Raw genomic sequence first — 27332 nt, 5'->3', positions numbered from 1 at the left:
TTCATCGTTCCAAAGGAATCATTCTCAGTCAGACTTAGTTCTGTACAACAGTATCCCCTCTTAAAGGCTGCTGATGTACAGCATGAACTCCGAACTAGTGTCTTTATGAGAAGGGAGGTAAGAAGACGTGGTTTTGGGACTAAAAGGTTGCCGGTTTAAATCCCTACAGAAAGATTGGTAAGATCCCTTGTGCACTTGCTCCCAACTGCTGGATGGTTGTGGTTAAGTGTAGCGGTTAAACTTCCTGTATAAACTTACTTCGATAAAAAAAAATGGATTCCTCTTCTTGTAAGTTGGCTTTATTATCAACAATGAACCTGAGCTAAAAGACCGACTTCTAATCACGTGTCCGACACATTTTGGGAGTTAGGCGTTTTAGTTGGCCCTGCATGATGATTATTGGTGGTTGAATATTCGCATTTGCATGTTTAATGTGTTTCTAATTCTTGCAATTTGCATAATGGTTCTTTCCAATCCATCTGAAGTCACTTTGAGGCAAAGGAGCAAAATGGTTCACTGATCTCAGGCATTCCGCTGCATAATTTTCCCATTCCTGCTGATGGCCCTGCTTGGCATCCATTGTAATAGGCCGACTGATCAGTGATTTAAATGTTTACCAGTTCATGGAGGAATAGATCCCGGCAAGAGGCCACCTCTGATTCATAGACTAATGGCTCGAGGGCTTATGTCTTTTTAACCATCTCCTCAGTTGGCTAAGTGGTGAATGCTGAGAAGTGCGAGGGTAATTTACGAACGCATAAAATCATACAGGACAATAAGAATATAGCTTTTTTATTACCATCCATATGTCTCAAATGGGTAATTTTACAATTGCAAGGCACATTTTTCACAATCTTCCAGTTAAAATTGTGTGTTAGTTTATTGCTGGTAAATTAAACAACATTCTTGTTGTTTCGGAGAACAACAACACTTCTTCCAGACATTATTTCTTATGTCATCCATTCAAAAGCAAGTCTGTTTAATGGGAGCTGTATATAATATTATGGCATCATATGCACCAAGCATCTCACAGAAACTGCATAGTGTTAAAACAATAGTGGTGATGAGTCTACACTTGATATGTAAGCTCTGCAGCTCCTTATGCAGCCAGTTAGAATAGGTTTCCACTTCATGAGGAATCAGATTCCACCGCAAATCCGAGAGAAGGTGCTACTGAAATTGCACTTTTAATTAATCAGTTAGTCAATGTGCAATAAGTTGTGTGAAGATAGACACCAATATTTGTGTTTCTACATATATAATACACAAACTGATCAGCCATAAAATATAAATCAGTGTGAATCCACTGTGTGATTAAACTAACATTGCAGTGTAAAATTACCACGACAATCTCAGTTAGAATTATACGAGACACGATGACTTGTTGATGCTCCGGCAACAACTCTATAAAGCTGATTTGCTCTTTCCTTGGAAGCGTCGGATTCGGAAAGGTGAAAGGTCATAGGAGGACACCTTTCCCATGCTGAGTTCACACAGGAGCTTGCCAATGATTGGTCCAAACTTGAAGCCATGACCTGGAAAAGAGAAGTCATGATGATGGGCAAAGTGTGTACAGTACACAGGTCATCCAACCATGTCAGATTAAAGATTGTATTAATGTAAGCAGGACTTTGCCCTGCACCTCGTAGGCAGCCTATAAATAGTGTATATCTGTGGGCCTAGGTCTGAGTCGATGGATACAAGCCCCACATGAATGAATGCATTAAAGAAAAGAAACGCTGTTGCAATGCCTGTCACTGAGCATCTATTCACTTTAGTGAACCGGGACCAAAATCTAAATAAGGATGATTTGTCCTTTCTCTGCATAATGGGTCCATGTGCTCAAGCCCAGGGACTGAGATGAGAAAGCATCTATTTTCAAAATGCAGCAGCCTGACTTTCCCTGTTGTTAAGGTCTGAGAGGAGAAATGTGAATGTCAACGGGGCTTGAGGAATGCAGCTCGTTGCCATCTGACAAAGGTCTCTGAGCTCCCCTGGATCCTGTCTGGCTTTGAAGTCATAAAAGCTTGGCTCTGACAGTTTGGCCACGTGAATTTTCATCTCGCCAGAGAAGGAGAATGGAAAACCTCAATAGATGGCCGAACCCACAGGGTGACTTTGTAGCCATGGCAACCCCCCAGCACTTGCTATAAAGCACTTGTGTTGGGCTTTGATGACAAATGCACATTGTGAAGGAGGGGGAGGAAGGCAGCACACTTTTTTTCTGTATTATGGATAAGCCCTGTGAACTTCTCCAGTGTGGCTCTGAGCTCCTTTGCTACCGCTGCTGAGAAGCTGGAGAATGAGAACAAACAGTTCAGATAATATTTAACACACATCAGAAACCAATCCACTAAACAAACCATGACATTTAGATGTATTTATTTACCAGTGAATTACTTTTATTGCCAGCACTGCAGGGCTACCACCAATTAAATTATTTAGACAAATGGAGGGAGACCCATGCAGACAGTCATGGAAGAATTGCAAATTTTTTTTGTTCATCTTTCATTAAGTGAAGTCAAATTAACATCTCTCTAATCTAATAGTTTTCTTATTTCTAAATTCACAAAACTATCCACAGTTGCACAGCCCTCAGCTGTCCTTTGTGTTAGTTAGTTTGCTAACACTAAACTAGTCAACATCTTTCACACACTAGGTAAACAGCAGCATCATTCGGAGCCTGATGACACAAGTACACTGCACCGCCCAACTGTAGCTTCACAGAGCTGATGACTTTGCTGAACACAAATCTGGTAGAGATAATTACAGGTGGTTAAAACACACTATAGCTGCTTTCATGCACTGAACTCTATTTTGCTATGAGATGCTGTGCTGTTTCTGCAGACTTTATTGGCCTGACCTCCAAGGAAAAAGGCCGTAGAAATAGAAAGAACGGCTAGGGCCCTGTTCTACTGTGTGTCGTGTGCAGTGTTGGGCAAGTTACTGAAAATTAGTAATTAGTTACAGTTACTTCTTTTAAAGGTAATTGAATTACTTCACCAGTTACTGTATATCAAAAGTAATTAGTTACTAGGCTCTCACTAATAACTCTAATAACTTCTCCCTTCCGGTCCGAGCCTGAGACATAAACACCTGCCGTACAGGATACGACAGGACGCCAGCTGAACGGTTTCCCTATCTTACGGACGGTTCATCCTCGTTTAACACCCCTCGCATCAGTTTGAAGCTCTTGTCATGCTTTGCCAGCCAGGGGCTGTTACAGTATCATTGAGCCACCAAGGTCCTGCGACGTCAGATCAGAAGCAGCTACAGTAGGCCTATCTAACCCAACTTGTGTTATTGTTTATGTTGCCAGAAGTGTCTTTCTGTTATTTTATTGTGAAAATGTTACATGATTTTATTTTGAAACGGGTCCGGTAGAGTCGCAGACATCCTGTGATGACGACAACGGCGCTACGGAAAAGGTTTATGTTTTTAGCGACCCTCCGAAGAAGCACAATTTCTTACAAGGACGGATCAAATAAACGACCAGAACATCAGTTTAAGTCTCGACCATCTTTCGGGGGATCAAACTCATTTAAATTTCAGTAATTGTAGCTGCTTACTTGATTTAAAAAAATACTTAGTTACATGCTTGTTACCGTTAAAGTAGTGGAATTACAGTAACGCGTTACTCCCAACACTGGTCGTGTGCCTGTCACACCGGACCCAGGTCTATAATTCCAAGCATCAGTGAGGCCCACTGCCTATCCTCCATAGGCAAAAAATTATCTTAGAATTTTCTCAGCATGATCATTCTCTCTTGTCAGCCTCATCCATCTTTGACATGATCCAGAATGATGTCCTAGTGTGACCAGTTCAAATCACTATGGCGACACAGCCCCCTCCGCTGAACAAAATGGCTTCACGTTGCTCCTGTTTCATTGGGTGTGAAAACAGAACCCAGAAACAGCTAAATCATTAGTATGCAATTAATTCGTATGATGGGTTTCAACACTTCTACTTCTGTTCACCTGCTCCACTGCAAGTACAGAATAGTGAGCAAATTACTAATTTCAGACATAATTAAGTATAGGACATGAGGGGGTGACGAGATTGAAAAGTACCAGGACACACTGAAGGTAATTCCGTCTTTAACAATGGACAAGAACTAATTAAAAGTTAAGGATCTATGTCCCTAGAATATTTGGAAGGCTTGGTGTGTTCAACTAGGCCCTGTGGATATTCTGCCGCTCTGTGATAGCACTGTGATAACAGTGACTCCTGATCACGAGACAATAAGCTGTGTGGTGTGAACAGTAAAGCAAACTGATGACTTTGAAAGTCCTGTTCATGGCAGAATGAACAGTGATGTACATTGTACATCCCAGGATTTCTATGGATGATGTGGGGGCTAAGGTTTGCCTCACTGGACTCAATAATGAAAAGTACAAATTTGGAGGGTATTATACCACGGCCACTTGTCATCAAATAAAAAATAGTTTTTCATTTGTAAGACCTTGTTTCATGAGCCACTCAGGAATATTACATACTCATTAATCAAGGATTCTAAACTTCAGTCATTCCCCTATGCCCAGATCAAAGTGTGTGATTTGTATTCCTTGGAAATAAAATATTCAGTTTCATGGTTTATATTGATTTTCCAATTGCTCACATTGTCTGTTTGTTCCATCCATCCATCATCCACCCGTTTTAGGTCTGTGAATAAATATGAAACTTGTTTTTGTGAAGTGCTATATAAATATAGTGTATAGATTATGACGGTGGATCATAGATGGTGGATCCTTGTGGCAGCTGACTCAACCAAACACCCTCCTCCTGTTTATGGTTATCCTTTGTATTAAGTTACCAGCAGCTGTCAGGTCCCCAGTGGAAACCTCTTTTATATACATGGTGGAAACACTGGATCACTGTTTTCTGCCACCTGGATTTATCTTCCCTTTCAGGGGAGGGCTGCCTAAAAAGGGCTGGAGAACACCCACTTGACACAGGGAGAACACTACACACAAAGAGCCTGGTCCGCCAGCAGATTTCAACACAGAACCTTCTTGCTGCAGTTAGTACCAACTTTCCACGCTGAAAATAATAATGATAATAAATGTTTAATTCTAGCCCGTTTTAGTTAACATCCTGATTCTCTATACAGATTATGTTTTTTTCTCTCTCCTGTCCAATATAACGTGTGATCTGGATCCTCTGACCCACATGCACAGACATGTACCTGTAACCCTGGAGCTTTTCACACATACACACAGGTCCACAGCTCCTCACACACACTCCTCTGTGACCTGGGCCACTTGGCTCCCTGCTCTACCTGCATGAGGAGGAACAAGTGTTGCAGATTCATGTGGCTGCTGCTGACGCTCATCAGCACGTGCTTGGTGTACAAGGTCTTTTTCTGCTCGTTGTCTGGTTGAGATTTTGATATTTTCATATTCACAATAGGCCCTCCTGAAAAGCTGCTGGTGGTCTTTTACCAGCCCACAATAGAGGGAATCTTGACATACTGCCTCGCAGCGTGGTATGACTGCAGCTGACAAAGAAAAAATACAGCACAAAAAACATTGATTGTCCCCTTATCTCACTCCAAGACATTGTAAATGCCCGCTAACTCTTTAGAGTCCAAAGTATTGTCAAGGACCGCTCTTACCCAGGCCACTATTTGTTTGAGCTGCTGCCCTCAGGAAGGTGCTACAGGTCTCTCAAACCTCAAACCTCCAGACTCATGAACATTCAAACTCTAATCAAAACTGTCAAAACAAAAAATGATAGCTGCCTATTTCACCACCTATCTTAGCAACTATGGTGAACTGAGGATTGTGAAATAATCATGTAGGTCATACGTATATTGTATACAATGTGTATGAAATGTGTTATATATTGTATACAATGAAGGCTTTCTATTCTATTGTATTCTAATACCATATATTCTGAGCATCATATGTGGCAGCTGATCGTGGATCCTGATTACGACTAAATTGCTCAGATAAACAATATGAGATTAGCAATACCTGTCATTACAACTGTCATTACTGCTCTCTTCATCTCTGTCAGACATTCTCTTGAGTATAACTACTTTAAACATTGATACAACTCACTTATCAATGTTGTAAATATTGTTATTTTGTTGATGTGCTCTGCTAAATGTGACATCTATTGCAGTTAAATTCAATTGGATTGTATAGTAGAACACCAAATTACAATATACATCATCTTATATACATTATTATATCTTACATGGAAGGTCGAGACCTTAGAAAGACAAGTTGACGGTTGAGAAGAAGAGTAGGCTCCGTAAGATATTTTGAAGGAAAATGGTCTAAATATAAATCTAGTGCTGCAGTTGGTTCCAAGGTTTTTGTACTGGACAATATATCTGTGCTATTTCCCCCCCGATAGTTATAATTTATTTGTACAGAAGTTCATGAAATCAATGCTCCTCAGAGTAAGAGGAATAGATGCATCAGTAGAGCTGTGACTCTGTCAGCCTGGCTTCATTGCTGAAGAGGAACCTGGGGTTGTTCTCATTTTCCTCTATTAATCATGAATGATAGGAGCTTCTGGCATTTCCGAGGGTTTTCTTGTACATTCTTGAACTGCCTTTCCAGGTAAGTGAAAATCCTCTTGGTTGTTGGAACGCCACTTCCTTAGCAGATTCTGTCTGTTTTAAAACGCGTGTTTGAGAATTGTTCTTAATGTGGGTGGATGAAATAATTGAAGACAAGTCAAAACTAACTGACGCTGGATTGATTTCTGAGGAAGACCACCAAAGAGGGAGTTACAGTGTTCGAGGCGAGAGGCAATAAGATCATGAATGATTTTTCCAGGTCTGTACGTGAGATAAAAGACCTAATTTTGGCCTTGTTTCTTAAATTATAAAAACACAATGTTCTTCTTCCCATTGGAACAAACAACATTTCCTGCTGGAGCCGCTGACAGAGAAGTTAAATCTTCGTTTTAATATTCTGTGTGTTTATTTTCTCGCCGCTTCCTAAGGTGCACAGAGGCTTAAGTCTTCTCCTGATTACTGAGCTAGAACATCTATCTATTTTCATCCATGTGAAAAAGTTGCCGCCTGCACTTTTTTGACTTTTATTCTGGGAAAGAAGAAACTTCTCCCCCCACATTCAGCCTGGGTCATGGAAGCTATCAGTGAACCTGTTTTTGTAGATTTAATAGCCTTAAGCAAGATCAACAGTGCATCACTAAATGATGCCCCCTGAGCCCAAGCCCTTTGACTATTAGTTCCACTCAGATTCATTTCTCCAAGGAGCCTGGGCTACACCTCCCTACCCCAGCTCACCCCATCCTGCTCAGCATACCTGTGCTAATGACGGCTGGATGCTCCACCAGGTCTTTTTTCCCCAGAGGAGCTTCAAATTACCCACCGCTGTCAATTCAGATAACCTGATCCACATATCAAGAACCTGTAATAAGAAAACTATTCAGCACTTTTGAGTCCCAGGCAACACCTTGCAAAAAGATGGCACTTTTAAATGTCTGACTGTTATAGGTAACTGGTCTTGATTTGTTTTTCTGACTCTTTCCTCTTTTGGTCTGGGCACAGAACAGCTGCTCAGTGTTTAACACCATCTGTACTCATCTTCTGTTCTCTCTAGCCCCCTTTAAGATAAGGAAACAAGGTCAAACCTCAGCTCAACCATCTCCCTGGATCTGTTCGGCGAGAGTGAAGAAGAGCAGAGCGAGAGTGGACGAAACAATCGGATTATAGATCTTGTATGACCACCCATGGTTCTTCTTACCTTTATAAAAATGAACTTAATTTATATAGAACCTTCCAAAACAGTCACACAATGCTTCACAAGATAAAGCAAACAATATGAAACAATTTAAAAGCAATTTGAAGATCGGGCAGCAACAGACAACAGATACAGACAGATCATTGGTTGTAAAACAGCGGCAGCACCTCAGTATTTTTGCTCAAACCCTAATCAAAATCAATAGGGAAAAAACACAATTCCAAAAGACGGGATTAGGTAGTGACACATAAAACAATCTTATTTTCTGAAAGTTAATTGTAAAATAACTAGGGTTGTCCTACTCTTAGGAACAACACAATTACTTGTCAGTTGCCTAAACAGAAACTGTTATGTGAACACTGATCTAGTGTTACATTATGAATTTTTTGTAGATCCATTATGTTGCTGGGCCAATAGGTGTTATTGATTCAGTCTATGGTTAATCAGCACTGTTTTTAGTTAGCTCTGTTCAACATGCAGGAGTTCTTCTGAGGGCTGATGGGGAATGTTCTGTAAAGTCATGAGTAGTGGAAACAAGTTCTTTGTGTCTCCCTCTACATTTACTGCAGGAATGAACCAGGGATAATATCTGTCAAACAGCCAAGAGTCAGGCTGTCACAGATGATGAGCTCAGAAAGACTGAAGTCTGGAAAATGTTAAATGTCATAGAGAATAATTATGTGAGAGGAATGAGTGAGAACGGAAGCGACTTGCTACAGTAACTGTTAGAGTCAGCTAGTGGCCACTGGGACACTGAGCTGTCTACAAACATAGAACCAAACAAAGGTTTTGTTCAGCAGCCAAACTCCGTTACAGTCAAGTTGTTTATGGGGGATGAGAAATGTGCAGTTCAAATCAATGTTTCCACCTCAGATGTGCCAGTATCACTAACATGAAGGATTAGTTCAGGACATGGAACTCCATCAATGAATCCATCTGTTTCGCTTTATTTCCTTTAACAACCCATTTTGTATTTCTATGTATCATTTCATGATAATGTTCTAAATTTAAGAGAAGATGCATATTTCACACAGTTTTACTCACACTCACAGACCCACACCCATACAACCACAGCACCTTAGCCTTCCAGAGACTCGTAGAATCGTAGAAATTGCCTGTCCAAATAACAACCTGTTGACAAAGCTCCAAGTTTGTACTTTTAAGATTACTTCAAAAGCATTTACAGACTCACGGATTTATTTGATACAGGAAACACATTACTGAATTCAACTACCCTTCGCTGTCCAGGACCTTGTGAAAACTCTATAATTTCCTTTAGTCCTGTCAAGAAAAGTAACATTGGATTTCACATATCAAACCCTATAACTAAATAAAGACCTCACTGCAATCTGAAGTTATTTAGAATCTCCCTTCCTTGTTTGAGAAACTGTAATTTTCCACATTCCCAAGTGCTGCTTTTGTAGTTTCTCAAACCAATATTTGAGTTGGCTCCATTACTTTATCTATGATAAACTCGTCTCTACAGGGCAGCTATGTCCCACCCACTTTCAGCAAACCGAAATTCAACCATTAATCATAAAGCCAAACTTAGACCCAACTGAACTCTAAAACTTCCAGCCTTTATCAAAACTATCACTCATATAAAATGTGCTGGAGAAAGTTGTCCTCTCACAACTTTTAACCATTATGTTTTCATGGGCTGCCACAGTAGTACTGTGTTCGCTTTGTTCAGGATAACAAATGATCTATTACTAGTACAGTCTACTTCCAATTATATTTTTGGACTTTTTATTTGATGTGGTTGACATCTCATAATGCATCTCAAAAGAGTTGCAGGCGTTCAGGGCAAAGCTCCTGACTGATTTACATTTTCCATTTAGATCCATTTAAGTTAAATGATCATTTCCTCCTCTTTCTTTTAATGTTTCACTCGGTGTACCACAAGGCTCAATTTAAGGTCCTTTGTGATTCTCATTGTACATGAGAAGGATTTGTTTTTACAAAATACAACATTCCATATCACTGCTATTCTGATGACATGCAGCTATTCCTCTAAATAACAAATGTAAAGCATAGTCAACAGTCTACTCCGGGGTTCTGTAAAGATGATCACCTGATCTCGGTAGCAGAGTTAATACGTCACTTCCTGCCTCTGCCTGCTTCACCCGGCTGCTGCACCTCTCGCTTGAGTAATGCAGAGGATTTGTTGCTGTTGTGGACAAACTGTGCAGAGAACCTCCCCCTGCTGATTTTTCTCACAGGAACATGTGAGTATCGCTACCTACTTCAATTGAATTGGATTTGGCTGCAACTCTGTTTACCCCTGAAACTCCAAAAGTTGTATGTGGACTCAAACACATCACCCAGCCTTCCTTTGCATTGTGGTGAGGAGATAATGAGTGAATTTTCATTTTTGGTTGAACTATCCCTTTAACAGAGCAAATGACTCCAGCTCCAAACATGTGCACGTGGTCATGCAAGCAATCAAATACAGACCATTCCTCTGCTTTCACATGTATCCCATACATCAAACTTGAATTGATCCAATACTTTGGTTTAAAACCAAGTGCGTAGAAAACAATATAATGTCCATCAGCCTCAGCTCCATGTGTGTTACGTGCTAATCAGCAAAGGCCCAACGACTACATTTAAACTATTGGTGAACATGGTAAACATGGCAATGTTAACATGTTAGAATTTAGAGCAAAGTACCACTGGATCAAAGTAAAGCTTGGGTGTAGTGGTCTTAGTTTATATGACAGCATGGCTCTAATAAAACACATACACACACACAAACACCTTGTCTGATTGTGTTCTGTTGTACCTGAGAATCCTGCTCCAATCACAATGTTACTGTAGGTGGGGTGACAGTCCAGCACAAAATCACTATCAGGCGTCATCTGCAAAAACAACAGAACATGAAGAGTCAGCAATAACAGCCACAGATTCAAATGACAGCACCCACAGTGTCAAGGAGAAACTGATACACTCAGATCCAGCTTTGAGAAGTACAAACTGTTCAGGATCTCACAGAATATGCCTGTGTTGATGCATCTGTTCAGTAATAGCAATGCAGCATATTTATTTCAGAGTACCACAGCCTTCTTTTTCCTGCTTCTTCATTCCGCTATATGGAGACATCAATAGTGACTAAGCAGAATGTCCTTGGAACTGTTTGACAAGGACACACGCTCCCTCTCTCCATATGGCCATGTGGCCTTTGGAGCTCTATCTGTCTTTGTGTCTCTGTGGGTGATGTGTAAAATGTGTTTAACGGCATGAAAAAGTCTGTCGTAGAATACATAATGACCTCTGACAGAACGCAACATTTTATTAGAACTTCAGAGACACGTGTCATTTAACTCCCTGTCCTGTCTTAACAATCACTGGGGATGGAACACCACACTCGCTGTTAAGAGAGAAAAGAGCGTGACTGTCAGGATTTTCACTGCCATTGGACAAGGTCACAGAAATTATGTTTTCCCCCAGCCTCAGTATGTGAGCAGCTCGCTGTGTTGCTGGAAGGGAGCGCGGCTGCACAATCCACACACACACACACACATGATTCTATTTTGTCGTGATTTGGAAACGCAACATGTTCATCAACATTAATACAAATGTAATTAATAGGTGAGTCAAATGTGTCTATGTGTATAAACGTCCTCTGATATGCTACAGCATCTATGAGCAATTGGGTCAAATCCAGGTCAAAATAATGTTGATGATTCTATTAATTTAAGTATAGTTTCACCACAAAGGACTGACCCAGTCCCTCACAGGAGTCCACAGGTTCTGATCTCAGTCATGGCAACAACATTCATAGAGTTACTTCCTTTTAAGCAAGTTGTCTTCATAGTAAAAGTACAATGTTTGTTTTGTTGCTTTTATGCTTTGCATCAGGCTGAATTACAGAGCTTTTATTGATTTTGAAAAGTTGTAAACTTGTGTCTGAAGATTTTTTCGGACTTCTCTGCTGACATGTGATGCTTGAAAAAAAAGAGTCACCTTTTCAGTAGATCAATCAAACTTATATCATTATACGCCACACACGTGAACAGTAATAAAGCAATTCAGTTTCATTTTATAATTTTTTATTACTATAAAATCTAAATTGCAGATAAACCAGGTGGGATGAACAAAACGTTTTCTAATGTCACTCTGCACCACAGACAATTTATTAAAAGCTCTACAACTGGAGGAGTCACTAATGACAGGTGATAATTCTGTAGTAGCTCCAGAGCATCAACACAGGACAAGACCCACAGGCATGTTGAGAACAGGCTCTGAACTAGTTTTATATGAATGAGCTGCTCAGTAATAAACTCTTACTCATTAATTCTGTTGTTGCAATCTTGTTACAGGCGGTTTCATGAGAGACACAACAAGTCTGGCTCTGCAAGTTGCTCTGGCCTGAGTTTTATAACACTTAGTGTCAGACGATTATCTAAATTCACCACATATTTGTGTCATAATACTGTGTCTCTTCTCCTCTATTGCAGTATTTGACCAATGTTGAGTTGGAAGTCAGAGAGATGACAGCTAATGAGAAAGCACTTTCACATTCTTGCATACAGAGAGAGAAGACCCAAAAATAGTTTGGTGAGACGAGCCAAGAAATCCAGTTGTAAACATTACCGAGATATGAAAAGGTTGAATAAATCATGAGGACAAAGTAGGTGCACTTGTGTTCTTTTTACAAACACTAGTTGCTAAGTCTACAGCAAACTACCTATCACACTTTAAATATACATTTTTATTTTCAAAAATCTTGAATCTTGAACGTTATACAAATTACTTACTATAAGATGTCTTTGAATAAACAGGATACCTTTAACCCTCACTCACACTAACTATCTACATATCATTAAATAAGTGCTGTTGTGCATTCCTTGATGACGACACATTCATTAACCTTCTGAAGCTCAAACACTCTGATGGATCAGGAGGAGCGAACACTGTGGAATCCCGTGTTGCTACTCACCGTATACATGCAGCTCTCCACCACTGCAGGTTCAGGGAACAGGCCAGGGAGACTGCGGGCAATGTAGCGCTGGAGGATGTCAATATCAGACCTGTCCGTCTGCTTGTGCGTCTGGTCTGGGTCTGTTCTGCTGCCAACATGGTAACATATCTAGACAAAGGATGACATAATCTATATTATTTATAAGAAATGTGTTGTAGGTGTGTGCTGTTTATTGACATTTGCAGAATTTCTATAGCTCCCTGCTTTTGCATGCCTTTATTTGCTTTAAAAAAAAACGTATCTACACAATGGTCTTTGTGTAAGCCTTGATTTTCACTGCCACCACCACCATAATTTAAGAGAGCATGTCCACAGCAAAGCTATTCCTGTTCTAAGCAGCAGGTGCAGTGACAGAGCAGAGAGGAGGATCAATAAAAGCTTTAAGTCTCGTCTGTAGTCATGTAGGAGTCAGAGGGAAATTATTCCGTTTTCTGTCTTCTTTGTGACTTCTTCATGACATCTTACGAGGAAAACACATTTTCTGATCAATATTAATTGTTAATTTTCTCTATTTTTCGCGAACATATCTTGGAAAATTTGGGGATATTTCAGAAATTGGTCAGGTGAAGTTTTGTGTACGGTAAAGTTAGAAACAAGGCACAAAATGATATCTTCACATGACTGCATTATTTACCTCAGTCCCTGTTACCAGCTTCAAAGGTAACTGAGGGTGAGGAGTTACACACACTCCAAACCCTCACAGTTGCTTTTATGTGCTCTGGATGGTCTGACATACTGCATGCAGTCAGACCCAGAGACTAGAGGCACAGCAGGGGGGCTGAGGCATGAAAAGATCTCCAGTTTACACACACACACACACACACACACACACACACACACACACACACACACACACACACACACACACACACACACACACACACACACACACACACACACACACACACACACACACACACACACACACACACACACACACACACACACACACAGTGAGTAATTACAGTATTCTTCTCTGCTTCGTTTTCTTTCAAATTATGTTAAATGGTCCCAACACTGGGCATACAGTATCTGTGTCTCACAGTGAATAATAGGACGTGGCATCACCATCTGTGCCCCTCACTTCTGTGCATGAGGTCTGCTATTAGGCTGTGAGCTCCTGCTGGTTACCCATGATGCCCCAAATAGACATGTGTCATCGAACCAAGCACAGCTCTTGTAACTAATCTGATGTTGGGGTGGACATATCCCACTCTACAGTTGACTCTGCAGCTGTGTTTGAGTTTTGGAGTGGGGAGCAACTGTACCTATGTGGCAGCATTGTTAACGGCAACAACACCTCAACCAAGCTATGCACGAATCCCTCTGGGCTTTATCGCAGCAGGTTAGGATTACAGCTGTGAGCGTTATATATGTCTGACAATGAACTATCAAAATGGCAGGTACAAAATCCTGGTTGCAGGTTTCTTTTTAAAACTGTCAAAGTGACTCGTACAAATTGAGCAGTGGCGAGGGAAGTGTCACTGGCGACGTGTCCCACTGCTGCTACAAAGCACTGGTCTTGTTCATTTAAAGGTTGTTAATATTAAACATATCTGTGTCCAAACCACAAATTACGAAAGATTAATAATTCTGTAGATGTGTGAACCACATACAGACAAACAGAGATTTCTGGAATTAGCGGAGAGAAGATGTGCAATATATAGTGCAGTGAAACATTCATCCCTGTGAGGTGTCATGTTTGTGTATTTACTGGTCAACAGTAAAAAAGACCGTCCTTGAAGTGATCTGAATATATTGCGAATAAAAAACACAGATCACTGCAGTCTACAGGAAACCTGCTACTTTAGAGACAATTTGTTCCACAGCAAGACAATCAGCCCCGAGCCTCAAGCCATGGCTGCAAAACAACAATGTTTAAGTCCTGCAGAGTCACAGTCAGAGTCAGTCTCAAGCCAATCACAACTTAAATGAACAGAGAATGCTCGCTCACCAAAACCCTGATAAACCAAGCTCAACGGAGTTTAAACAGCTCCGTGGAGAAGAATGAGAAAACATGGTAGCAGAGTTGAAAAGAGATTTCTACTGCTGCCAAAAGTTAACAATGACTAAACACTGAAAATAATTCAGGTCTCTTTGGAGTGCACTAGTGTCACTTTGGTGATTTACAGATATTTAATGTATAAAAGAATGTGTACACATAGAAAAATGTGTGTAAAATCAAGATCAATGGTTATTTATAAGAAAGAATATGCTTTGTTACTCTATAATAAGTCCCATCATTGGATGCAGTGGGTGCATGTCCCTTCATTTAATACAAAGCTGTGTTTGGCTCAGTGCTCACACAGCACTGGTTTCGATACTAATACTGAGTAATGACACCATAGATAGACCAGAAAAACTAACAGATTAAATCACATGAAAAATAAATATTCAATGTTGCAGTCTACTTAAAATGAACACGCTGAAGTGACCTGAGGTGTCTGTAGGCAGAGTAACCCAGAGTTCCTCTTACCTTCATCAGGCCTGGGTACTCGTTGGAGGGGAGGCCATAGATGTGGGCTGTGGCCCCCTCAGACTCAGTCACCAGGAAGCAGGGGAAACGCTGCTCCACGCCATGGGATCCAGGAACCTTCTCTTTCCAGTAGCACACATTCATCTTCGTCACCTATAGAAAAGAAAGCAGGAGAGACCATTACTAACACCTGGTTGTTACTGCAGACATAATGACTGATGTTATGACAGGCTATAGTGTATCCCATTATATTGATATGAATATTGCATATAACTTGTTTTTCAGTGTATGTTACCAACATTGTTGATATATGAACATAACAAAACCGATTCAAATGACATTTTATTAGTCCGTTACTTGTATGTTTAAAGGGTGAGTTCAAATTTTTATTTTTACAGTATTTGCTTTGCTGTAATCCCTCCCTCTCATATTGCTCTTTAAAATGTCTCCCTAATGTACATCCAGTATTTGAAATATGAGACAAATTGAACGGTCCCTATTTTGTGTAAAAATGTCAGACTAACTTTATCTACAATTAAATAAGATTTTAGCAGCTTTAGTTTAAATTTTCTCATTTACTATATTTTAGTTGCACATATCCTCTTTTCCTCCACCACAGTACAGCATGGAAACACAGTCAAAGAAAAAACTTTTTCGTACAAATATTTTGAAGAGACCCACTTGATTTGATTGACTCTGATGTCCTTGTGAGGTGAGGCAATTAAACACACGACTCGTGCATTAGAATAGAACACCCTCTATTTACCTCTGTCCTGAAGAAGTGTCCTGAATACACAGACTTCGTCCTCTGAGCAGCATTTATGTGTCGTGGCACTCTATTATTCCTTTTGTAAGGTTTTTGTGTTTGTGCAGAACAGGAAAGGTCACAGGCCAAAATACAACCATAGATAGGAAATGTGCTCATGAGTTTTGCAGATGCTTGGAATTATTGACCTGATGGTGACACTGGTAGTGAGATCAGACATTAGGATGTTCATACAAAATGATTCCTCAGGCTCCCTGTCTGTCTGTGTGTGTGTAAACATATAAAGTTACAAAGAAAATAACGTAATTTATTGCATGAACAATAAGAGACTATTTATTTGGATTAGCAATCATTCATCATCATAGGGTTGAAGTTTATAATTAGTAAATGGTATTATTATACTAACTGATTGGGATATATACAGCATGAGCATCCCCCAGAGTCATTAATCACTTGTTGTACAAACTAATCAACACTTGACTAGTTAACCATGAATGAATATATAATGGGACAAAATAAGCAGTTTGGTAACGGCACTAAAACTCCACACTGGTTAAACCTTTAAATACAATCATGCAAATCACCGCCTACACTGCATCCGCCTCATCGGTTTCTTGTTTTCTCACCAATAAAAGGTGTGATTACAAAAGCAGCTCTGCGGCAGTAAGGTGGGAATTAGCTTTTAATGAAATGTAAGCATGGTTATACAAATGACGTCCATCTGAAGGTGGCAATAATAAGGACACATTGTTCAGGAGCTTTCAGTGTAATGAACTAGTCGGCCGTGCACTCATTCCCAGGGACCATACAAATTCTGACAGTAACACTCTGGCGAGCCAATGAACTCGCAGCCTGCGCTTTTCTACCAGTTCACTCAGGCACGGCATTCCCCAGACCCCCCCAGCTTGCTGCGAGCCTGAATAATGCAATTCCAATATCAGCTCCGGCTCTCCACTCTAACAGCTGTCTGCTTGTTTTCCCATCACTTTCTCTTCTCAGAATATGTGGCAAACTGCAAGATGGATAAAAATTGCCTTGCTGACTGTGGCTGAATCCAAATGTTCTGACTTTACTCCCAAACATTAATGGACATTTATAATAATAATAACTTTTTTTTATAATTAGTTTTTTGTAAGTTTATTGATGCATAGGAGATTTCATATTGCACATACAGAATAAGAGCTTAATACGTTTGGATTCGTGATTACCTGCACATTGTTTTTTGTCAATGCATGAGAGGATCCTCAGTTGAGGGTTTCGTGTTGACTCGTGCAAAACTTGTCAAGCTGGTGTGTGAGCTTCGATAATGTCATTAGTGCCATTGTCACTTGGGGAAGTGCCTTTTACCTTTATAAAGCCAGATGTCCATACTAAACATCGTCAGATTTGTTTTCGTGGTAAATATAAAAGTAAATGCTGAAAGCTTCAGGTGTCTAGCTGCTCTGAACCCAGAATTCCAATGATTTTGATTATCTTTTTAAAGAATCTGGCTAATTGTTTGTGCATCTCACCTTGGACATGAGAATGTTCTATGATTGGCTTATCCCTACTGAGCAAACCGTATATTGAAACTTGGAAAGTCAGTGTTCAGATTATAAACTGCTTGTTGGCCAGTGCTGCATCTTGGTATGTTGTAATCAGAACATTTTTCCTCCAAGATAAACATGGTGACTGAATTTATTACTAGTCTGGTAAATGTAACATCCACAGATATGGCTGGCTAACGAAATAAGTCATTTGGTGGCTAATATGAACAGTGTCACCTGGGATGGAGTCAAATTCTCAACCTGAATTATTGTTTCCGGTCCTGCCTTGAACTAGATATGACGGTAAGGTTAAAAGAGTGCAGACTGTATATACTCCCTTCTGTCTTTGTGTTTGCAGTTTTATGCATCATGCTCATCCTGTTTGTCTATGCTTAATAACAAATGAAGAATTGGAATAAAACCTTTTTAGCAATTAGCAGAGAGGGAAGCTGTTGCTGATGAATCTGGGATAGTTTTCCTTTGCTGTTGTAGCAGTATACAGCTTGTGTCACTCCCAAGCTACTTAGGATAAAAATGGCATTTGACCAGAACATGTAGGTTTAATATAATAATTAACTATTTAGGTGGAGTTATGGATCATGCGTCCACTTGAAAACCCACATTTTGTAGATGTTGTAAAATTAGACTGTATTATAAAGATGTAGATATAAAACCTAGTTCTGGGTATCAGTTCATATGTATTGTGTTTAAAGTGTTGCATATTAAACACTTGAAGAATGTGAGTACCTCTAGTGGCAGCTGTAAGCCAGTGTGGGCCAGCAGTCTATTAGACCAGGGTCCAGCGGTGATCGCCACACTCTTGGCTCGATAAACACCAGCAGTGGTTGACACGGTGACAACAGGCCCAGGCTCGATGTCTGTTACCTTCTCTTTATCTCTTATGATCCCTCCCAACTTCTGAAACTGCCCCTGGGAAAAGACACGGACAGAACATGTGTTGTGATGTGAGCATGAAAATGCTCCAATGCTATACATTAGTAACCTATTTGTTATTAAATCCTTCAAATACACTGGTATTGATGGATGCATAATCAATTCATAATCACACTATTTTCTAAAGAATTAAATTACAAAATTAAAATATAATAATTTAGGACAAAATAAATAGACACCTAAAAATGTATCAGAGTAAATGATTACCCGATCCCAAACACCAGACTGTGAACCTTTGGAGACAGATCTAGAGTGGCCACCCCCACCCTCTTGAATGCTGTGCCAATAGAGATTCGATACTCCACACTACTCAAATCCCCTTTTTTTTAATCTCATGATCATGGGCAGGACTGTAAATCTTACAGATAAAGGTCAAAAGCCTGGGTTACGGTTCATGTCAAACATCCAACACCAAACAGCCTCTAGTTTTTTTCCTCAAAATGGAATCAAAAACTAAAAGAAACTTCCAGTGAGCAGCAGATATCTGGATGGAAACACCTTGTTGGCAGAAGAAAATTAAAACCCTTTGTGATGTGGTATAACAGGAGCTTGGCTGCCTCAATTTGCATCTGACCACTCTGCAGTGATGATGTGATGCAGTCATGTCAACATGGAGCCGAATCTCAGAGAATATTTTACAACATCTTGTGGAATCAACGACATGAAGAACTAAGGCAAAGAGGGGAACTACCATGTATTACAACTGTGTACCTAATAAAGTGCTCGCTGGATGCATTTGTTCAAATACTAAAAAACAATGTTAAACCAATATGACTTCCGACTGAGTTGTACATTTACACAACATAACAAGAGGAATATATGTTCAGTATACTGTGTCTATTTCCCAATACAATTGCATCCTAAAATCATAGAAGAACGACAGTAGGTGGAATAATTTTGTCTAAACTTGTTTACAATGGCACTTTTTCCTAAAGTTAAAAATGTTTATTCTTAGAAGTGCAAATTACCCTGCCAACAGTTTTTTTTGTAGGTCCAATTATATTTTTACAATCACAATGTACTGTAATCTGCTCCAGAGTGAGACATTTCATTGTTAAAACTGCAATAAGCACTTTTACACGCTGACAGCTACAAACAAGAACAACAAACATCAATTGACTGTCAGATAATATCAGTGATATGAGTAAAACATGCTTGTGCGTATTTGTCTTGGGCAGATGAAAACAACTTGTACAAGATGCTGTTTTACCCTGTTTTGTTATTGGAGACAGCAATGATGAATAGAAAATAAGATTGTGACATGTGACAATGCAGTGTTCAAATAATTGAAGTCAGATTAAAAGTAAAAAAAAAATCTTAAATTCTCTCACTTGGCCCTTTATCTAGCGCCATCTCCAGGACAACATTTCCATTGGTCCATTACACGGTAATGACAACGATTGACCAAAACGACATGACTTGGCAATGAGATGTAAATGTTAGCATGCTAACAAGCTAAACTCAGATGCTACACATTGACCCTGAAGTGATACTGCACCACTGACTGACAAACTGTGGTCTGTAGTCAATGGTGCAGTGTTTTCCCAGAAATACACACTACGGTTGTATGCCTCCATTAACCAGTGCAGGGTCCCTTTACATATATATTTTTTTCCAGATTCATATAAGGTCACCACGACATTTACATTTAACCACTGACATTCAATAAGTTCCTCTTGTTGTCCAAGTGCATGTTTGTGCCAAATGTGGAAGGATTCCCTCAAGCTGATCTGAAGATTTCATAGTCAAGTAAAACGTAAACATATTTTGTGAGACCCTAGTGACCTTGACTTTCAACTACCAAAATCGAATCATCTCATCCTCGAGTCCAAGTGAATATTTGTTCCAAATTTTTATAAAATTCACCCAACCCAGTTTTGAGATTTCATGTTCATAGCAACAGGATGTACTGATGCACAGGCAACCCAAAATCATAATGCCTCCGACCACTGACTGTGTCCCTTCTGGAGCCATGAAAACAGACGGACAGGAGACATTAAGAAACCCTGAGATAATGGAACAAGGCAGATCAATTGTGACTTTCATTAAGACATAATATTAAAGGCAAGGGGTGATTAACAAGCCATGGCATGAAAGAGCACAAAGCAACGATCTACTAATCTTATACATGTCTATCACAACAAGCTTTAATTTATAATTGACAGCTGCTGCACAAAAAAGGCACAGGAGCATCTGTCCAGTCGATTGAATGTGGCACCTCGCTGAAACAACAAAGAAGTGTTTTGTGCTTGACCTGGCAGCCACAGATAACTCTGTTCTCCTCCAGTGCTTTTTCAGTCAGTGCTGACAGGATACAGTAATGTGAATGTATTGCTGAAGATACTCCCGGTATGAGCTATTATTAGATTCAAGTAATGGGCATGAAATATAAACAATTATCCACGTCTGGGTATTTCTCAGCCAAGTTTCTAAGTTTCTAAGTTCCAAGTTTCTATGTCGTGCTGGTACATGAAATCAGAAAATGTTTTGCGTCTTTTTATCTTTCATTACTTCCACATGCTCTGAAAGGGATTATTTTGCTATTAGGAAAAAAAATGGAAAATCTACAGTTCAGTTCAGGTTTATCATGATAGGAGAAACACAGGCTTTCTGCCGCAAACCCAGAAACCAACATCCTTGTATGTTTGATTGAAATACACCTAAAACATGATAGAGATATGAAACATGGAGCATTTCAGTGTCTGTCCCCCCCATTAAACATCAAGCCTATACTCATGGCACCAGCTGCTGGAGCTGACCCACCCAATGCTATATCAACGACATCAGTGCTGTACCTGAACAGTTCTGAGTGCACGGTCAGCGAAGAGAACTCCAGCAGTGACGTCCACCACCGCTCCATCTCCCTCAGCCAGGTGGATTTGGGGGATGTGCTGGCTGAAGTTGTCAGGGGTCAGGGTCACCATAGGAACCTTGTTTTTCTGCAGGGTGCTCTTATATTGCTGGTAATTCACACTGCTCTCTGGTCCCATCACCAGGAGTCCTGTTTGTCTAAAAATCAGTGTAGATGAGGACAAAGCTTGTGAAAGATGTATCCAGGGCACATGTTCAGCCTGGGGGGGGGGGGCGAGTTTGGTAATGATTTGAAGAAAGGTATTGGCTTCATTCTGACTTTGTCAACAGTATACTTGACAATTATTTACAACTCAAAGGTCACTTGCTAGCTCTTTCGGAGTTTTCAACCATATCTCATATTCAGAGTACAATAAAAAGCTCATGTGTCATCATGTAATTACTGATATATCATTTTATACATATAGCTTTAATGGAATTTTAAGTATATGTCTTGTAAAAGGTCAGGTGGTGACACTGGATAAAACCTGATTAAGAACATTCATCAGTCATCTGCCATTATCAAGTAGAAAGCTCTTTTAAAGGCTAATAAGGAACCTTGAGTTTAACATATTTCAGCACAGAGACGCAAATTAGTTTTCTGGTTATTCATCCTTTGTCTGTTTCATGTTCACACTGAAAATGGAATCAAAATGAAGCAGAGTCTTGAATAGAGCTGTGGGTTAGTATTGCCTTCATGGAGCTGGGCGGATTGACTCAAGGATGTCGACACCAAGGTTCTGCCTCACAAACCCCCCTCTGCCTTCCTATAGATCCTTGGGAAATCATATTAAATGAGACAAAGGACAGTGAGGTGCTGGTGCAATACAACACAAACAAACAAAAGCCTTCTGCTCCGACACACCAGCGGAATGTTCAGAGAAAGAGTTATTATATTATATAATATGTTCAGGTCTCAGTGTATGAAGGACATATGCTTTACTGTCACTTTAGTTATCCTGTCAGTTAGGTCAACCCTCCTATGTACTCCCTTGGTCAACTGGAAGCAAAGATGGTTAAGCTATGTCCACTCTCTCTGTTGGATTCTACAATGCTTCTCTTCACGACTGCCTTTCATGAAGGCTAATGGCTTTACGCAGCCTTTCACCTGCACAGAAAAAGCCCCCGGGGAAAAAGAAAAGGAAGCCTGAAAGTGAAGGCACCTGGGAAGATGCTGATTTGATGACGCTAGTGCATCTGCAAGAGTTTATAAATGGCTCAACACTGGTAGTGGGGCTGAAGAATGACGATGTTTTGAATGATGTTATTAAGAAGATTGGGTAATAACTGTTAACCTCAGTCATTAAGCAAAATCAGTAAGTACCGCAGGCCAGACACAGAAAGTCAGTCTGCAACGTATAACACAGAAACTGATGTAAACTTAAAAGTACTTACTTTTCTCTTCCATGACTTTCACTAACCTGGAAGTTACTGGGTGTTCAGACTGAAAGCTAAAAGCTACGTGGCTGCAGACATGTTGGTCTGTTTTGTTTGTGTTGTTGGGTTTCAATGGAAAACCTACGTTGTTGACATCTAATTCTCCTGTGAGCGCTTGTGTGTCTTAGCCTGACATCTCTTTAGCATTTACTATTGAGCCCGGGGAAGGGAGTCATACTGCGACAGCTTTTTTGACATAAAAGTCATTCATTTATGAGAAATTACTTTGATATTCTCTGATATTATAAACTAAAAAAAGTTGCAAGATAAAGGGGCTAATGTCACAAATGTATATATTAAAAAAATATATATCATTATAGTGGTTGATCATATACAAGTTTACTTTGCTATCAGACTCAGGAATGAGGAAATAAAAGTTTAGCCCTTTGACAAGTTTGTAATTTGAATGGAAGAGTTTTTTCTCTCAGCTTTACGAATTAATAATCTCAGGACATTCAACTATCTTCCTTCTTCTCACCCCACTGTGGTGTGCATTTTTATTTAACCTACAATGGCCCTTATATGATGCATAACTAAGAGCCCAGTTGTAATTAAGGGAATTAACCTTTATAATAATCCTCATGGTGGCATTTGACTGCACATCAAATGTCCGGTGAACAGTAAAACAGCAGATCACAGCATCTCTCAGACTAAGAGGTTGTGAAACAAAGGGTCTAATTCAGTAATGCTTGATAGATGACCGACTTGAGCTTTGCCAGCAGTGTTTCCTGAGGGCTGCTCCGACATCTGTCTGTAGCCATAAGGCACAGACACGCCAGACTAAAGGCTTCAGCCATCCATTAGTGTATTTTACGACCGTGTCTCGTGCCTTTGTGCTTGTGTGTATTTGAGAGTGTGTGACAGAGGGAGCAAAAGCAAGGCAGGCATGTGTGGGATTGTAAATATTATTCCTCAATGAGTCTGGCCTATTAAAGCAGAGGATTGGCTGTCACCAGAGGTTGTCACGTATGTGGAGATGATAAAAATGGCTGCTGGGTAGATTTTAGCTGCACTCTGGGGCTGTTTCGATGGCTCCATCTGTCCCAGAGGCAGCAATAGAAGTGGGAGGCATTACTCACACCAGCCCAGACATTTCTCATTGTGATGCAGACATTTTTTTTTTTGCCAGCCCAAGGGCACAGGTGGCTTTTAAGATGTGGACCCATCAGTCATGAGCGGTGGATGGGTGCAGGGGGACAGGGAGGTGCACTGTTTTTCTAGGGAGCATAATGTGGGCATGACTTAGTATCATGGACAGTTACCCTGAGCCATGAATAATGAGTCCATGTTATTTAGCTGGCGCTGAGAACACATACGGCTGCTCAGAGGTAATAAGACCAGGGAACTTACATTGCTGCTGGAAGCATGGCCACAGTTTGATGCCACTGTCATCTTTGTAAACACACAAACACCTCCCTGCTCCCCGAATGAGAACCAGAGGTGCAGTGAGATGAAAAAGCCCCTGCCCTACATTCAGAGGCATGGGAGCTGTCAAGGGGTAATTCAGTGACGCTGGAGGTAATGAGAAAGTCGTGCATTTACGGCTCCCGTGGATTGAGTTGCAGCTCTTGTGCTTACATAGCACCTTGAATGTGACAAATCTCCGCGTTCCGCCGAAGCTTTTGTTATGTTCTATTTAATGGGTTTTTGTGTCTTGTGTTTCTGCTGACTGCTTACCTGTACAGTTTGACGCCTGCCTCCCGCTCCAGCTGAGCCCACAGCTCGTAGCACTCCTCCATCATGTGGGTGTAGAAGTCCTGATCGTAGGCCTTGCGGATGATGCGGGTCTGGCCATGGGAGCTCCCTCTGGTGTGGGGCAGCACGAACTGGAGAAGATGAACGCAACGTCGAAACAAGCAACTTTAATTTGGGAAAGACACCAATGGCCAAAAATATGTTGTTTATGGCATATGTAATAGAATAACAATGTATATTATTATGTGTGTGTGTACGCAAAAAAGCATTGGATGGATTTTCACTCAAACTAGCATTTTACTGCAGATGATACAGTTTTGGTGCTGACTGGTCAAAGGTCAAGGTGAACAAAAATATTTTCCAAGATAGCTCTCTCTAACACACACACACACACACACAAGTAATTATAGGACTCTTCTCTGCTTCATTTAATTTTTAAATGATGTTAAATGGTCCTAATACTGGGTGGACAGCATCTTTGGCGACTCTGTAGTCATTTCTAATTTTTTTTAATTCAAAAACAGTTTTGCAGAAGTGTTGCTTTACAATAAATGAGTTCCACTAACATTTAAAGTAATAATAATAATAATAATAATAATGTTAATAATAATAGTAATTATTGGTTTACATTAGTGCTGTCAAACGATTAAAATATTTAATCGCGATTAATCGCATTTATGTCATAGTTAACTTGCAATTAATCGCAAATTTTTATCTATTCTAAATGTACCTTCATTTATTTTTTTTCCATAATTGTACTTTCGTTTTAATGCTCTTATCAACATGGAAAAGTGGATTGGCTTGCTTTATGCAAATGTTTTATTTAATTGAAAAACAACATTGCCAAACAGGGCGGTACAAAATAAATTATAAAGTGCACATTTCAGGTAAACAAGGACTCAGTCTATAGTGCAGTTAAACCATGGCTTAATATATTTATTTTTTTCAAGTTTGCTGTGAACATAGCAGTCAGGCTTCTTATTTCAGAAACAACCGTAACAGTTAGGTTACCAATAAAAGGTAAGCATACTACTGCTTTGCTTTCAGCCAGCTACTCAAACAGACAAGCAACGAAATAACAAACAAACAAAATACACAGGCAAGTGTCGGCCTACTTTGAAATAAATTAAACACAGAACTTTGTAGGGCTATTTGAGTCCTCCCCATAATTGTGGAAAATGTATGAAATAAGAAGTACCCTATTTTGAAATAAATAAAAACATATAGCTGCAGCCTAATAGTGTAACGGACTGGGTTTATGTTTATGTTCGGTTTGGACGTATGTTCAGTAAAACACTGTGTTGAAGGAGCGTTCTGATATCCTGAGGGTCAGTGAAGAGGTCGGGGTGGGACATGTGACTGTTTGGACCAATAGGATGGGGTTGTTTGGGGATCGGGGCTCAATGAGGAAGTGAAGTGTTGTTGATGTGTGTGAGTGACGGCGTAAGAGAGAGAAGTGCACATGTTTGTATAGAGGATAATAAAAGTTACTAAACCACAAAGAAGTTCCGTGTCTAAAAATATATATTTTAGTTGGCGAAATATTAAAACAAAAAGCGAGAGCAGGTCAGACTGGAGGGGAACACAGATACTGAAGCTGCAGCTCTGCGTTAATCTCGCGTTAAAAAAATTGACGGCGTTAAAATGGGTTTGCGTTAACACCGTTAATAACGCGTTAAACTGACAGCACTAGTTTACATAACATTTAATTTAGCTGATGCTTTTATCCAAAGTGACTCACAATAAGTGCATTCAACCATGAGGGTACAAACCCAGAACAACAAGAATCAAGAAAAGTAACATTTCTTCAAGAAAGCCAAACTACATAGTGCTATCAGTAAGTGCCATTTAAGTGCTACTAAATTGTTAGTTTTTAACTTTAATTCAAGGTATAGTGGGAAGAGATGTGTTTTTAGTTTGCGGTGGAAGATGTGTAGACTTTCTGCTGTCCTGATGTCATTGGGGAGCTCATTCCACCATTTAGGATCCAGGACAGCAAACAGTCGTGATTTTTTTCAGCTCGCAGTGAGGGAGCAACAAGCTGATTGGCAGATGAATGAACGTGCTGGAGTGTAAAGTTTCAACGTGCCAGGAGGGAGTTACATAGTCTTGGCCTGAGTTGACCGGGGCCTGGAGCACGAACACGAGTGTTCAAAGGTAATAGTCAGGTCGAGGGTGGGAGAGACTTTCCCTGGAAGGAAAAGTGGTCAACTTAATAGTTATTATTATATAATAGAATATTTTATGTTTCTACTTATTTGCTTTTATTAGCTTTTTCCAGTTTTTGACTTAGGGAATGTGTTAAAGGAGCTACAATAATAAAATGTTAAAAAAAAAAAAAAAATTATTATTAATATTCGGTGACAAATGAATGTTTGAATCATGATACTTTCTCATCACAAACTAATGCCACATGCACTGTCTGAACAGCCGCCAATGTCCATCTGCATTCACTGACACTGACTGGTGCATCCTAAGAAACGTGACAGTAGGAAGTTTAGTGAGAGACACACCTGCTCCAGCAGAAGAGTCCTCTGGTTGTGTTGAGCCAGTTGATAGGCCGTGAACGAGCCCTGGACCCCGGCCCCGATCACTATGCAGTCATACTCAGCTGTGGTCGACATCTTGGTCTTTCTTTAGCTCTGACTACACACTCACAAACACACACACGTCCCCCTGTCCTGCTCCGACTGTCCCCTCCCATTTCTGAATGGAGGAGGAACTGAACAAATATGGAATATTGTGCCCTGAGTGTGGCCTGCCAGGGGCGCAGTTTGTGGGCCTCACCAGCAGGTTTATCCAGTGTGTTTGAGGGGAAACTGAGGTCATGATAAGGACTGGGACATTGTTCAGGTGTGGATGGGAGTCAGGCTGAGAGGAGAATGGAGTCTGTGAGAGCATGACATCAAACCAGTGCCTG

General features: G+C 40.2%; 1 protein-coding gene across 1 annotated transcript; it reads right to left on the bottom strand.

The window, feature by feature from the left end:
- Window positions 1–776: 776 nt before the first annotated feature.
- On the bottom strand, window positions 777–27078 carry pipox (pipecolic acid oxidase). Its single transcript, XM_061072434.1, has 8 exons — window positions 26926–27078; window positions 24395–24543; window positions 21226–21439; window positions 18224–18406; window positions 15185–15337; window positions 12667–12816; window positions 10510–10585; window positions 777–1535 (listed from the first exon to the last, which is right to left on the bottom strand). The coding sequence occupies exons 1-8, from the start codon at window positions 27034–27036 to the stop codon at window positions 1405–1407; spliced, it is 1167 nt and encodes a 388-aa protein (XP_060928417.1). The 5' UTR covers window positions 27037–27078; the 3' UTR covers window positions 777–1404.
- Window positions 27079–27332: the final 254 nt, after the last annotated feature.

This window comes from Limanda limanda, chromosome 6 (assembly GCF_963576545.1).
Source record: "Limanda limanda chromosome 6, fLimLim1.1, whole genome shotgun sequence".
In the NCBI taxonomy this organism is placed as follows: domain Eukaryota; kingdom Metazoa; phylum Chordata; class Actinopteri; order Pleuronectiformes; family Pleuronectidae; genus Limanda; species Limanda limanda.
Note: the sequence above shows the minus strand (reverse complement) of the source record. Positions and strands in the feature narration are given on the sequence as shown.

Coding starts and splice junctions, on each gene's coding strand:
- pipox (XM_061072434.1), bottom strand. CDS start 27,036: ATGTCGACCACAGCTGAGTATGACTGCATAGTGATCGGGGCCGGGGTC. Junction 15,338..18,223: donor GCTTACAGCTGCCACTAGAG/GTACTCACATTC, acceptor TCTTTTCTATAG/GTGACGAAGATGAATGTGTG. Junction 10,586..12,666: donor TGGAGAGCTGCATGTATACG/GTGAGTAGCAAC, acceptor TTGTTTTTGCAG/ATGACGCCTGATAGTGATTT.